Source organism: Schistocerca serialis, chromosome 1 (genome assembly GCF_023864345.2).
Source record: "Schistocerca serialis cubense isolate TAMUIC-IGC-003099 chromosome 1, iqSchSeri2.2, whole genome shotgun sequence".
NCBI lineage: Eukaryota > Metazoa > Arthropoda > Insecta > Orthoptera > Acrididae > Schistocerca > Schistocerca serialis.
This window is the reverse complement of record NC_064638.1, coordinates 1,045,185,580-1,045,201,622: the sequence shown is the minus strand read 5'-3', so window position 1 is coordinate 1,045,201,622 and position 16,043 is coordinate 1,045,185,580. Positions and strand designations below refer to the sequence as shown.

The 16,043-nt window shown below is 42.1% G+C and overlaps 1 protein-coding gene across 5 annotated transcripts in view; it reads right to left on the bottom strand.

The window, feature by feature from the left end:
* The window catches only part of LOC126414647 (parathyroid hormone/parathyroid hormone-related peptide receptor-like), a 510,473-nt gene that overhangs the window by 114,314 nt on the left and 380,116 nt on the right, over window positions 1-16,043 (bottom strand). For all 5 annotated transcript variants that reach the window (XM_050083365.1, XM_050083368.1, XM_050083367.1 and 2 more), the window contains one exon: window positions 13,743-13,873. In XM_050083365.1, coding sequence (XP_049939322.1) covers window positions 13,743-13,873 — 131 coding nt within the window. The remainder of the gene's footprint in view (window positions 1-13,742; window positions 13,874-16,043) is intronic.

Below are 16,043 nucleotides of genomic sequence, written 5' to 3'. Positions count from 1 at the left end.
GTGTAGAATCAGTATTTCTGCAACCATGACCCAGCCACTCGGGCAATGACTAGCATATAAGAAATTTTGGCAGTGCTAGGCAAGCCTTGTACTTGATGCATGCAGCAACAAGGCATGACCTGTCATGCGCAAAAGCTAGCCATCTGAATGGACTGGGCCTGTGTACAGCTGGGCTTAGAACTTGAGTCCGCTGCATGTAGGCTGCTGCTGTGATGCCACTAATGTCATTTCATCATCTTGACTGGACTGCCAGCTGGTGGTCCAGCCACAGATTAGATGGGCTGAAGGTTGAAGAAAGCCCCTCCCAGCCTTATGCCATTAAGATCCACTATCACTAGCTGCCATTCTCCAGCCACTGGTCTGTGCAACGGTGCTGGATACTGCTGTGCTGAAGATCAGCCTGCTCAAGCCACAGTCAGAAGAGTTGAGGTACCATCACCTGACACAGTATTGTGAAGCAGATTGGAATGTATAGCTAAGCAAGGTTGTTCACTACAGAACCACACAGATGAGAAGGACTGATGCTAGCAACTCTACACCAGCCCACTCTAGCTGGATGTTCACTACTAGTGACCTGATGCATGCCTCTCACAGCCAGATATTCACTATACCTAGCAATAAAATCAACAAACAGTATCAAACTGCCAACATCTTCTGCACCTCCACCAGAGAACCTCATGCCGATACTCATAAATACCTGTTACAGTACAGAAAATAATTTGAAAATGGCCTAAAAGTAGAAACTAGTCACATACTAATAAAACAAATAAAGCAGTGGTTAAAAAATGTCACATTCTTTTTATCTGAAACTCATTGAACAGAACAACTGTTCATCATAATGACAAATTAATGTTTCCATCTGATTCTGTTAAATTCATGAATGGAAATCATAGAAAGATGGTGCAGAGTAAAAGTGTAACATATTCAAAGCTCACGAAAACTGATATAAATACAAGACTATTATGTGCAAAATGTGTAAGAAATGGTGGTGATAAGGACAATCTGTGCTACTCGTGCACTGTAAAAGTAAATAAATGTAAAGGTATGTTTACACGATCAAAAATGAAGAACATGGTGCCACATGGTGATCACAAACTTGTAACGGACTCAGCATCAAAAGACGAAATAATTAAAGTGTTGCAAGAGGATAGAAACGTTCTGTTAGCAAGAATCAGAGAGTTAGAACAAGAACTAAGCAGATATGTAAGCAGTGAAGAGTGGTGTACCGTAAAAAGTGCATCCAACACACACAATTTAAAATCACAACTAAAAAGGCACTCGTGTTATAATGTATCTACAACGCCAACGGTACCCAGAAAAAGTGCAACCAAACAAGTAAGTGCACCTTCAGATAAAGAAACTGTTCTGATGTCAGCTGGTAAAGAGCCAATGCAATGTGTGAGTGTAACTGAAGGCAGCGTTTACACAGCAACCAGTAAAAACGAAACTGTAATGAACGATACCAACTGTGTTCCAGAAGATAAAGCACCTCAACATATGAAACAAAGTTACGAGTTAAGGAATGCAGTATGGAATCCGAAAGTTTTAATAGTGAGTGACAGCCAAGGCAGGTACTGCAGAAACATTCTGGAGACAAAACTAGACACAAAATATGACATTCAAAGTTTTATTAAACAAAATGCTCCTCTCCGTGAAGTTTTTAATCAAACTGACAAATTAGCAGAAGACTTGAATGCGAGTGATACTTTTATCTTAATCGCTGGGTCGAACGATACTGAAGACTCCTACAACAACATTGTGGAAAGCATTGATAACGTGTTACCAAGTGTTCTCCAACTCCGTAACAAGACAAAAATCATTTTGCATCCAATTCCCCAAAGATTCGACAAAGAATATATAAACAAAAAAATTGACATGGTTAATCACCATTTAGTGCAAACAGTGAACTGTTCAAAATCTTGCAACAAAAGTAGAATATCCATAAACTTTGAAATGGAAAGACTGTCTCGTGATAAATTCACACATCACGGATTCCACTTGAACAGACAGGGGAAGGAGCAAGGATGCAATAGACTGTCTTCGTTAATTAAAATTAACAGTCGTACAAACCAGATGCATCTCTCTCTGAATCGACCAGTCTACCTGAAGAAATCAGTGTTTCACCAAAATAAATACAATGTGAAAACCAGTGCAATACAAGTGCCTAAAATGAAACTGTAATGAACGATACCAACTGTGTTCCAGAAGATAAAGCACCTCAACATATGAAACAAAGTTACGAGTTAAGGAATGCGGTATGGAATCCGAAAGTTTTAATAGTGAGTGACAGCCAAGGCAGGTACTGCAGAAACATTCTGGAGACAAAACTAGACACAAAATATGACATTCAAAGTTTTATTAAACAAAATGCTCCTCTCCGTGAAGTTTTTAATCAAACTGACAAATTAGCAGAAGACTTGAATGCGAGTGATACTTTTATCTTAATCGCTGGGTCGAACGATACTGAAGACTCCTACAACAACATTGTGGAAAGCATTGATAACGTGTTACCAAGTGTTCTCCAACTCCGTAACAAGACAAAAATCATTTTGCATCCAATTCCCCAAAGATTCAACAAAGAATATATAAACAAAAAAATTGACATGGTTAATCACCATTTAGTGCAAACAGTGAACTGTTCAAAATCTTGCAACAAAAGTAGAATATCCATAAACTTTGAAATGGAAAGACTGTCTCGTGATAAATTCACACATCACGGATTCCACTTGAACAGACAGGGGAAGGAGCAAGGATGCAATAGACTGTCTTCGTTAATTAAAATTAACAGTCGTACAAACCAGATGCATCTCTCTCTGAATCGACCAGTCTACCTGAAGAAATCAGTGTTTCACCAAAATAAATACAATGTGAAAACCAGTGCAATACAAGTGCCTAAAATGAAACTGTAATGAACGATACCAACTGTGTTCCAGAAGATAAAGCACCTCAACATATGAAACAAAGTTACGAGTTAAGGAATGCAGTATGGAATCCGAAAGTTTTAATAGTGAGTGACAGCCAAGGCAGGTACTGCAGAAACATTCTGGAGACAAAACTAGACACAAAATATGACATTCAAAGTTTTATTAAACAAAATGCTCCTCTCCGTGAAGTTTTTAATCAAACTGACAAATTAGCAGAAGACTTGAATGCGAGTGATACTTTTATCTTAATCGCTGGGTCGAACGATACTGAAGACTCCTACAACAACATTGTGGAAAGCATTGATAACGTGTTACCAAGTGTTCTCCAACTCCGTAACAAGACAAAAATCATTTTGCATCCAATTCCCCAAAGATTCGACAAAGAATATATAAACAAAAAAATTGACATGGTTAATCACCATTTAGTGCAAACAGTGAACTGTTCAAAATCTTGCAACAAAAGTAGAATATCCATAAACTTTGAAATGGAAAGACTGTCTCGTGATAAATTCACACATCACGGATTCCACTTGAACAGACAGGGGAAGGAGTAAGGATGCAATAGACTGTCTTCGTTAATTAAAATTAACAGTCGTACAAACCAGATGCATCTCTCTCTGAATCGACCAGTCTACCTGAAGAAATCAGTGTTTCACCAAAATAAATACAATGTGAAAACCAGTGCAATACAAGTGCCTAAAATGAAACAAATGCTACTTGACACGTGGATTACCATTAGAAGCACCACAGCACAGAAAGGCAGGGCCCAGAATCCAGGGAACCAGTTAGCAAGAAGACACCACCCACACCTCAAATCAAGGAGGATTTTTTACAGCTAACAATACTAGATGTAAAAAAGAGGTAAGTGGTCAAGCAAGACACAATATAGTCCCTGCTTCATACTTTAAACTGTTCCATCAGAATGTTCAGTGTCTTTCCAATAAACTGAATGAAATACAAATCTTGTTAAATGATATGAGTGATATTTCCGTTTTATGCTTTACTGAGCACTGGCTAAATAAAGACATGAAAGAACTAGCACAGCTACCTCAGTTTAAATTAGCTGCCACATTTTGTAGAGAAGTACTCAGGCATGGTGGTAGCTGCATATATGTTCGAGAAGATATAGATTTCACTAACATAACCAAATTTGACAGCTTATCTAAAGAAAGAGACATAGAACTCTCAATAGCAGAACCACCAACTAGCAATTCTGTAATCATCTGTGTATATAGGTCACCAGATGGCGGTAAAAAAGTGTTTTATAATCATATGGAAGAGCTGTTATAGGACTTCAACACCCTTAAAAAAATATTATCATATGTGGAGATTTCAATGTTGATTTCTCCAAACCTAGTAAATTTAAAGATGAAATCAAAGACTTTCTGAAGTCCTTTAAACTAAAACCAACTACAACCAACCCAACTCATATAACCACTACTTCTGCAACAACCATAGATCAGGCGTCTGTAAATACAGATAAATATGTCTGCAACACAGAGACTGCAAACACTGGGTTTAGTGATCACAATGCCCAAATACTAACAATCGCTATTCCAGGAAACATGAAAGCCCAGAAAACTAGAGCTATTGTGAGGAAATTTAATAATGAAAACATAGATTACTTTTGTTCTCTCTTGAGAAGAGAAATTTGGACTGATGTTTACAGTTCAAACAACACAGATGACAAGTTTGATAAATTTATGGCCACATACAAACATTTTTTTGAAATAGCCTTTCCCAAACAAACGTCACTTACAAATTCTGTGCACAAACCAAATAAATGGATCACAACAGGAATAAATATATCATGCCAGAATAAAAGGAACTTATATGAATACTCAAAGCAAGCCAAAAATCCTGTATTCATCAACTACTTTAAACAATATAAACAAATACTTAGACAAGTTATAACAAAAGCAAAGAAAATGGAAAATGACAAACAAATAAAAAATTCCAGGAATAAGACTAAAGCAACCTGGAGTATCATAAAAAGAGAAACAGGTACTACATCATTAGTCCACAAAAATATAGAACTTCATGAAAACAACAATAAAATAATCAACCCCACAGTAGTGGCTAATAAATTTAACAACTACTTTTATAATGTTGCACACCACCTGATTACAAACATTACAACTCACAACCAGACAGCAATATACTCCAGTCAGATACAAAAATTCTCACAAGAACCCCACTCACGTCTCCAACAACACTTGAGGAATTATCTGTCATTATAAAAAGGTTACCCAATAAGTATTCAGCAGGTACTGATGAAATACCAGATATTATCATCAAAGCAAGTGTAACATCTATCATAGAACCATTAACAGATATTTTCAATTCATCATTCGTGAGTAGCATATTCCCGAAAAATCTGAAAATGGCAAAAGTGACACCACTGTACAAGAAAGGGGACAAACATGAAGCTGCAAACTATAGACCTGTATCATTATTGTCAGGTTTTGGTAAAATTCTTGAAAAACTCTTTCTTAGAAGGCTGACAGCCTTTCTAAACAAAGAAAACATAATAAGTGATGCGCAACATGGATTCAGAACTGGCAGACCAACACAGTCAGCTATTTATACCTTCTTAAATGCAATTCTAACTGCAGTAGATAATAAGCAACATGTGTCAGGCCTATTTCTTGACCTTAGCAAAGCCTTCGATGTAATTGATCACAATACTCTGTTGCAGAAGCTAGGTAATTATGGAATACGAGGCCTGCCAAACAAGTGGATACATTCCTACCTTCATGACCGTCAACAGATCATTAAAATAAAATAAAAAGACATAAAAACACAAAACTTTGTAATTTTTACAGTCAGGCAGAAAACATATCATATGGAGTTCCTCAAGGGTCAGTCCTTGGGCCAATTCTTTTCATTCTTTATGTTAATGATTTGTCAGAAAAAATAACTAAAGGGACAGCAGTACTTTTGGCAGATGACACAAATATCCTAATCAAATCACGTGATGAAGAATGCCTACAAAAAACAGCTACAGGAATAATACAAAATTTGACACAATGGTTCAGAACAAACAAGCTAATAATAAATAATGAAAAAACAGTGACAATCAATTTCCACAATTCACAGAAACTACATCCTGCAAGACCAATTTTTAAAATTGATGGAAAAACTGTCTCATCTGTGAGCAACACAAAATTTTTAGGTACACATATCCAGCAAAACCTAAAATGGGAGACACATCTTAACCATGTAAATAAAAAGCTAAACACACTTACGTACGCAGGAAGAATCCTTGCACAAAATACAAGCTGTGTGTCTGTGATCACAATGTACCATGGCAGTATTCAGTCACTGCTGATGTATGGCATTATCTTTTGGGGGAACTCCGTAGGTACAAACAAAACATTTAGGCTACAGAAAAAGATTGTTAGAATAAAAAACCATGCTAAGTACAGAGACTCCTGTAGACCAATATTTAAAAGTCTCAATATACTGCCTCTCCCTTGCTTATATATGTATGAAATATTAAATTTCACAAAAGGGAGTATTTTAAAAGATGGAAATATCTTCAAGTATAACTGTGATTACCACCCTCATGATACTAGGCAGAAGCATTACTTGCATGTCAATACAGTAAGTAAAAACATTTGTAAGAGAGGAGTGTATCATACTGGCATAATGCTGTACAATCACATGCCACCCTATTTGAAACAGATGCAAAATTTACAAAAGTTTAAAGTGAAACTGAAAGAGTACTTGCTTGACCACTACTTCTATTCTGTTTCTGAGTTTTTAGAGTACCAGAAAAGTGTAGTGTAGCTGCTCAAATATTCTTAATAAGTCTATCATTTTATTTCATTATATTTGAGGGAATATGGTATAGTTGTAGGTAAACAACTAGAATTCTCTCATATACAGATTTATTCACACTTAGCGTCTACACAGATACAAGTCCGGCGGCTAACTGCCGTTAGCGTCCAACATGCTCTCCAAAGCCCTCTCCTCAAAGATAGCACACTTACGCACAGAACAAATATCGATGGCGCTCTACGCCACATCCCCCCCCCCCTCCCCCCCGCGCAGTATGGAGTACATCCCTGTGAATGGGAGGGGGGGGTGAGAAGTTAGGAAGGTAACGCACAGTTCTTCTGCATCAGGCGGAAGCGGTCGACTGGTAGGAGTCCGGGGGGTGAAGCCCGGTACGTCGATGGTGAAGTCAGCAAGCGACACCGGCGGCTGAAGATGACGTCCCGTCCTGGAGTGAAGGTGTAGCACTTCGTCAGCCAGCAGGCGGAGAATCACCTTACCAGAAGGCCTAACAAAGACACGCAAATTGCCACACGCAGCACTTCTGCTCAATTTAAAGTGGCGCACCACACGAGATTCTGCACTTCCTCCATCAATATTGTCACATGCGAGTACCACACACACTGTATCGCCATCTACGACAACAGATAATTTATGTATGTCATCAGGGTGCACATGTGTTGTGAATTCTTGGATGGCACCTGTACGAGCAATGGTAGGGAGGCAGGGAGGTGTGGGAAAGCCATGGCAGGGGGAAGCATCTGCTAAGAGGGGGGTGGCAGGTGCACTAGACTGTGCACGAGACAACCTCGGGCGATCAGCTGACAGACGAGGGAGCATGACCGAAGGCAATGAGGAGCCAGCGTGGGTTGAACGGTGTGACAAAGAGCTGTCACACGAAGATGGTAACACAATGGTAGAATCCGAGTGGTTGGCAGTTCGACTGCGAGGGCTGTGAGGAGTGAAGCCCCAAAAAGATTGGCCACTCGAATTAGATGAACGCGGAGAAGGAGCAGTGCTCGGCAGAGAAACACGCTGTGGAAAATCAATACCCAAATGCATGGTGTGGGAAGATGGATGGCCGCTCGAGGCAGGAGTGGGAGAAATAGGGGCAGAATCAGGGAGGTTCACCTGAGGCTCAATGAAAGCTGGTTTCACTCGGTTGAGTGAGACCGTGGTTACAGAGTCTTTTATGAGGAGATCCATGTTATTCTCAGAGCGTTTGACGAACTTGTAAGGACCTGTGTAGGGCGACTGAAGCGGGGCTTTGACTGAGTCGTCTCTGAGAAACACGTACTCACAAGAGTCTAGCATGTGCGGTACGTACACGCGCGGAGGTGTATGGGCAGCTGGATGTGGCGGCTGAATTTTGCTGCAGTGCAAGCACACCCGCTCGAGAAGTGAAGGGAGTTCAGAGGGCCGTGGAAGTGGGGTCAGAGTGACTAATTCTCCAGGCAAAACCAGAGGTTGGCCATATACAAACTCGGCTACGGACCCCTTGAGGTCTTCCTTGAAAGTCGCACGAAGGCCAAGAAGCACGAAGGGCAGTGCCTCTGTCCATAGTGAGTCATGGCAATGCAGGGCAGACTTCAGGGTGCGATGCCATCGCTCGACAAGCCCATTGCTTTGGGGGTGGTATGCAGAAGTATGAATTTTGACAATACCACACATTTTACATAAGTCAGAGAAAACTGAAGACTCGAATTGTCGCCCCTGGTCAGTGGTGAGGTAAACAGGCGAGCCAAATCTAGAGATCCACGAATCTAAGAATACTCGACTTACTGTCTCAGAGGTAATGTTCGGAATAGGCACAGCCTCAGCCCACCGAGTCATCCTGTCAATAGCTGTAAACAAGTAACGGAAACCCTTGGAGGGGGGCAAAGGGCCTACGAGGTCGACATGAACATGGTGAAACCGGCCTGGAGGTTAGGCAAAACAGCCAAGGGGTGGAGAAGTGTGCCTGGAAACTTTGTTCTGTTGACACACCATGCATGCCCTTGCCCAAGACTGACAGTCACGGCACATGTTTCTCCAGACAAACCGTTCAGCTACCAGACGGGTGGAGGCTTTGACACCGGGGTGTGCTAATGTGTGTAGTTTGTCAAAGACCTGGCGTTGAAGGGGCTTAGGAATGAATGGCCGCAATGTACCAGTCGATTCATCACACCACACTAAGTCAGATATGCCAGGGAAAGTAGAGCGTACCGGTTGGAGAGAGGAGCTGTGGTCTGAAATTAACTGCACGGTATCGGTGTCTGCCGATTGCAACCGAGGTAGGTCCGTTAAGTCAATTAAGGTTGTGACAGCACCAACACGTGAGAGAAAATCAGCGACCACATTGTCCGCTCCTCGGATGTAACGAATGTCATTTGTAAATTGCAAGATGTAATCGATGTGAAGAAAGCGTCGTGGGGGCGGATCAGCCGCAGGATTTTTTATGGCAGGAACCAACGGCTTGTTATCAGTGAGCACATAGAAATCTCGTCCCTCAACATCAGTTCTGAAGTGTCTTATGGCCTCGTAAACTGCAAGTAGTTCTCTGTCGAATGCTGAGTATTTCTTCTGTGCGTTGTTTAGCTTTTTTGAGAAAAACTGCAGGGGGGTCGTAACATCGTTGTATGTCTGACTCAGTACTGCGCCGATAGCATTGTCACTAGCGTCAGTAGTGATAAACATTGTGGCGTCTGCCCGTGGGTGAGCAACAGTGACAGCGGAGGCCAACAGCTGTTTGAGTTCCTTAAATGCCTTGCCCATGTCTGGTGTCCATGGTACCTGGCGGGTGCCAGAAGTTTGTGGGCCAGCGAGAGCATCTGTGAGAGGAGCCTGCACCGCAGAAGCAGCTGGCAAATGTTTCCGGTAATAATTAACTGTTCCGATGAACCTGCGTAATTCCCTGTAGGTCTGAGGGCGTAGCATCTCGAGAACAGGCTTGATCTTGTCCTGTGGTGGTGTCAGACCGTCCGATGACACAACATAACTTAGGAATGTGATGGATGACTGGTGCAATTGAGTCTTTTTATTGTTCAATTCAATACCAGCGGCTGCTAAAATATCTGTCACGACTTGAACACGCTCCTCACTCTGTTCTAAAGTAGAAGCAAAAACCAATATGTCGTCCATATATATGAAACAAAAGTCTAGATGGGATAAAGTTTGATTGATGAAACGCTGCCACGTTTTGGGTGCATTTTTCAACCCAAACGGCATAAATTTGTATTGGAACAGCCTGAAGGGAGTGGTTATAGCAGTCTTTTCAATGTCCTCCGGAGCCATAGGAATCTGATGAAATGCATGCTTACAGTCCAAAACAGAGAAGTACTTTGCACCTGCGAGCGCATGATTGAAGTCTGCGATGTGTGGGACCGGATATTTATCAATGATGGTGCGGGCATTTAAACGCCTATAGTCTCCGACCATACGCCAAGTACTGTCTTTCTTTTGGTCAAACAGGATAGGACTAGCCCAGCAACCGGAAGAAGGTTCAATTATTCCCTTTTGTAACAGATCATCCAATTGTTCTTTTGCAATTTTCATAAATTCCGGCTTGAGGCGGCGTAGACGTTGCGATATGGGCGGCCCATCGGTTAGACGTAACCGATGAACTGTGCCATTAGTGACTACTGCAATACGTGGCGCGGCACGATAGTCAGATGTCCGTGAAGTGGAGCAGGCAGTGGCGGACGGGCCAAGCTGTGGCGCTGAGGACACGGAAATACAGGTGTGCCACCCGCTCGTAGGCTGCATAAAGGCCGCACACATGTTAACATGGGCGAGGTTGGTACACTGGTTCTTAGTAGCGGGCCGTGCTGCTACGAGCGCTGTAGGCACGATTGGGCGTGGCCGGACAGCAGATGGCCGCAGTTCATTGCCACAAGCTTGGCAAGTTAATTTTCCATTCGGAACGCAAGGAGCATGAGCACTCGGGCATACCCGATCATAACAAAAGGGGGTGCTGACACAGTTTACAGAGTTCACAACATTGTCGTTAACGTGTGCGGGCATGGGAACACCAGATTGGCACGGACTGACCTTGTCTGTAGCCGATGAGTCGTCTGCTTGTAGTGCCGCGAGGCGTTGTTGTGTGGAGGCCAACTTGTGGTGTACGTCGCGGAGATGCAGCAGCATTTCCATACGTTCCATCCGCAACTTAGAAGACTTGGCGCACTCCACTAGCCACTTGTTTGTCCAAGATTGCAGCTCCAAGGATAGGTTTACACACTTCTTAGCACAGCACACATGTTTGGTGTTAGCCGAACTGTCACTCGGCAAAGCGAAAGGAATATGTTTGTTAAGGGAGGGGTAAAACACAGTATTTTGCACAAAATCTAGTGACAGCTGATAGTGCTTGAGGAAATCAATTCCGAGAATAGGTTCTTCAATTGTTGACACTAGAAATGTCCACTCCAGCTTGCACTCGGGCGAAAGTTTCACTGTATACAAAGTGGAACCCGAACACTGTAGGGTAGACAAGTTCACTGCACGAAGTTCTGTTTTGTGTGGTTGCACTTTATTGGTTGCTAGGCGAACCGGCAGCAAAGAGACATCTGCGCCAGTGTCTACCAGAAAACATACACCTGATCGTAAATCGCGAACATAGACTCGACCACACTTACTGTTATTGTCCGAAACGGAGTGCAACGTGGGATGGTGCCCGTTGTTTACATCGCAGGAGGTGGCACCGTAGCCTACCTGCGGTTGGAGTTTGGGTAAGAACACGGTGACTGGCATTTGCGAGCTTGCTCCCTGAATCTCACGTGGAAGAAACAGTAAGGTTGGGCGGGCCTGTGCCCTTGTGGGTAGTTGCTAGGTGACGGAGTATGTCCCCCAGAGTCTTCCACAGAGGCCGATGTACTGTCGTTGCGAGGAGTTGAAGGTGCAGGCAGGGCGGCTAGTTTAAAAAACTTGTTATCAGCAGCACCAGACAAGGGCGTGGCGTCAGAAAGCGTCTTAGTGCGGTCACGTCCAGAATGCAGTGCACGGAGCTCACGTTGCCTGGCGGAGTATGCTCTGTCGGCGGCGCGTAAACGTTCATTTACTGGCCTATCTTCATACGCAGAGATTGCAGTCTGGACAGGCAAAGGCAGCTTTTCAGTGTGATCAGGCATAACTTGCTCATCGACGAGAAGACGGATGCACCACCACAGCTGGGACGGAGACCTGTCGCCGAGATGCTCTTCGTAGATGAGCTGTCGCACATTTTCTCTCCTGGTTTTAGAGACGTGCTCCAGTATCGTTTGTTTCACCAAAGCATACTTCCCTGCTAGGGGGGGTGCTTTGACCAGATCATAAATTAAATCGACGCGGTCGTGAAGATGGTTCATGAGGCAGGCGAAGCGTGCGTCGTCGTCCAAAGCACAGACATTGAATGTTTGCTCAACCAGGTTAAACCAGAACTCCAGGTGAGCGAGTTTGAAGTCTGGTAACTTCAGCAGATTCGGCACTGCAGTCACTGCAGAGGTGCGCCTATTACTTCGGACGGAAGTAGAGCATGCAGAAGCGACGGACGCGACGGGCGCTCGAACGGTGTGAGGATCGTAGTCAAAATGTGCATTCTCATTGACGTGGTAGCTCGGAGAGAAGCCACAAGTGATTAAGTACGCCGGTGAATGTCCGTTATGCACACAGTATTCACTCGACCGTGAGTGGTGGGACTGGTTGTAGATGTCGGTGTAATTACTATCCAGCACAGAATTGTTGACCTGATTAGAAGCAACACAAGGATCCCACACACGTCCACTAGGATGCACACTCGGTGTGATATTTGCTGTTTGGCGAGCACTGAACACCTGTTGACTAGCCGGCACGGAAGGATACACACGTGGCGGGAACTGATTTGAGTTTGAATTTACTACTGGATTTTCCAAAGTAGCAAAACCTCGCTCAACGCCACGAACTGTATTGAATTGTGTGTTCGACACTGGAGTAGAAACGTTCCGACCAACCCTCTGTGGAGAACATGTGGGAAGGTCCAGGCTAACAAAGCCAGAGTCCACGACCGTTGGCAGTTGGAAGAAACTGGTGGCACTCGATGAATTCCACTGCATGTTCTGGCTGAAGGATTCTGAAGATTCTTGCGGCATGTCCACTACGATGGCAGGGGTGCTGGAGAGATGTTGCTGGAATCCGGGCGGCGGTGAATGCTGAAAGGCCATTGTCTGGAGCTGAACAAAGGCCCTCACGATCGCGGAGAAACCCGACGCGGTAGGCGCGTAAATAACCTTCAGGCGGTAACTCGGACGCGTATTACACAAAAACGGGGTCACCAGTGAGGGAATATGGTATAGTTGTAGGTAAACAACTAGAATTCTCTCATATACAGATTTATTCACACTTAGCGTCTACACAGATACAAGTCCGGAGGCTAACTGCCGTTAGCGTCCAACATGCTCTCCAAAGCCCTCTCCTCAAAGATAGCACACTTATGCACAGAACAAATATCGATTTTTATGGTGCTCTACGCCACATATTAAATTTGTCATCAATATTCAACATGTATTGAATAATTTTTAATTATTTATTCTTTCAAAATAACAATGTGTATGATGTTGTATATACTGTACCAACCTGACTTGTCCTACATCGTTTGTGCAAAATATGTACCTAAACACGATTTACAGGACCAATAAAGAAATACAAATACAAATAAAAATACAAATATAAGAAAAGGGTTTTTGTAAAGAAAGACATAGAATGTAATGTCTGTTTCTGAGGGCACTAGGCAATCCACCACTGGTGCTGAAGTTATGGTGACTCTGCTTTACTTTTATTCATCTTTGCTACAAGTTACAAGAAAATTAAATGACAAGCCAAAAACATGCTTTTCTATTATTGCATATACAAGATTTTTGCAGGCCATACAAATACTGCAATTACTTTTGTCACATAGTTAAAGTTTCTCATTGAGAAATTATGCTGAAATTCAATACTAGATATTGTTGCTACTCTCCTGTTAAATCTTCCTAAGTGACTTCAGGTATGCTTTCTTTGATATGAACAAATATGAACAAAAGATAAGAAATAATATTCATCTAAACTTACAATATTTGAGGCAGCCGTGGGAACATATATAATTGCATATATATGTTTATTTAAATTTAAAGTCCAACAGAAGTCATCTTCTAAGAAAATACGGCATATAATCCATGGAATAAGAAACAACAAAGGCAATCCTAGAACAAAAAAGACAACATGATTTTTATTTATTTACTTATGTACTTACATTGAAAAATGCATTCTATACACTTGACATTAACTAAATACTGTTACCATTATCATCTACAGTGTTCTGTCTGCTGTCAGTTCCACAGATGGCTAGGAAAGCTCATCCTTAAGACATCAGGTTTTAGTTATGATTCTTCTCCTCCATTTATCTCTATCTTCAGTTGTTTCTGCAACAGCTGATATTTGTTCTTTGTCTTTAATTCATCAATCAATGCTGGTCTTCTTCTTCTTCTTCTCATTCTGAGTTTTTTCTCCTAACCTGACTTATGTATCATCAAGTAAGAGACATTAATGTCTCAAAATATGGCTTATCAGACTGTGTTATCTGTAGATGATATTTCTGCAACTGACTACCTCTCACCAACTCATGTCAGCACATCTATCTATGTTATTCTGTCTGTTCATTTTATATTTTCTATCCTTCTTCTACACCACAACTCAAACTTGTTAAAATTTTTTTGTCTGTTTTCCTTAGTGTCCAAGTTTCTCTCCCATACAGTTCCACACTCCATATATAACACTTAACCCACTTTTTCGTAATATCAATATTACTAGAAAGTAGAGATTACTTTATGACTGCGTCTTTGACCATGGCAAGTTAGGAACAAATTTCAATGGGATGATGCCTATCACATATTAAAAGGTGTCCAGATTGCCTTCCAGATTGTTTGATCCCAATCTCAAATTTAACAGTGTATCATCTGAAGACATTCATGTGACATTTGTCTTTTCTACATTAATTCCAAAGCCATATTCTCTCCCAGTGCCATCCAGTCTCTGTATCATATCTTGCAACATTTTTATTTGGTTTGTCTACAACCACTGTAATGTAAGCTGTCCTTAATCCAAGGATGCAGCATTTTACTAAGCAAGGTTCTAATGGATGTAATGTGCCCACACCTTCCTCTGATCTCTGAACTTCCTTTCCAGCAAGTTATAGGAGGACCTGTAGTTTTAATGTGCACTTCAAACTATGATACTGGCAGAAGTAAGGCTGTGAGGACCGGGCGTGGGTCGTGCTTCGGTAGCTCAGATGGTAGAGCACTTGCCCGCGATAGGCAAAGGTCCCGAGTTCTAGTCTCGGTCGGGCACACTGTTTTAATCTGCCAGGAAGTTTCATATCAGCGCACGCTCTGCTGCAGAGCGAAAATCTCATTCTGGAAACATCCCCCAGGCTGTGGCTAAGCCATGTCTCCATAGTATCCTTACTTTCAGGAGTGCTAGTTCTGCAAGGTTCGCAGGAGGGCTTCTGTAAAGTTTGGAAGGTAGGAGACCAGATACAGGCAGAAGTAAGGCTGTGAGGACCAGGCGTGGGTCGTGCTTCGATAGCTCAGATGGTAGAGCACTTGCTCGCGAAAGGTAAAGGTCCCGACTTCGAGTCTCGGTCAGGCACACAGTTTTAATCTGCCAGGAAGTTTTATGATACAACTTGTAATTGCCAAATGTGAAGAAAAATAAGCAAATACGAAAACTTCTAGGATTGAGTGTGGACTGAACTACAAAATGTACCTTGAGGTGTAACACATTATTTTAGGGAAGATGATGGGTCATACTCTCAGTCCTTCTAAATAATGAAAGATGGTTGTGACATTAATAAATATTTGTATAAGTAGTTAAATTTCAGAAAGCATATTGTAAGAGAAATAGTTTATTATTATGTGAAGATGATGCAAGGTACGTGGACATACCACATCTGCAAAGCAGGACAAGGAGCTTCATGAGTCCACCTGCTGTGAGTTACATGTTCTCAGATGTAGTAGCTTGGAAGTGTGTTGTGGCCATGTAAGAACGGTGCTCACAGTAACAACAGTAACGTTGTAGAAGCAAGAACCAAAAACATTTCAATGACCTTTTGTTGTGTCTTACATTCTTGGCTGTTTTGCATTTCCAAATGTATTCTCATTGTACAAGATATTTGAATCCAAACATTTGTGATATAATTGTAATGTACATATCTGATGACAATTAGCTCAATGCATAAAGCAGCTTAAATAGAATGATGTTGAAAGAAGAAATGTTGTTGGTTAATATGCAAAGAGGCTCTTGTATGATGAGCGAGGTATTTTCAAGGGTACAAACAGGTGACTGCGTAGTAATGGCACCTTGTGTTGTACACAG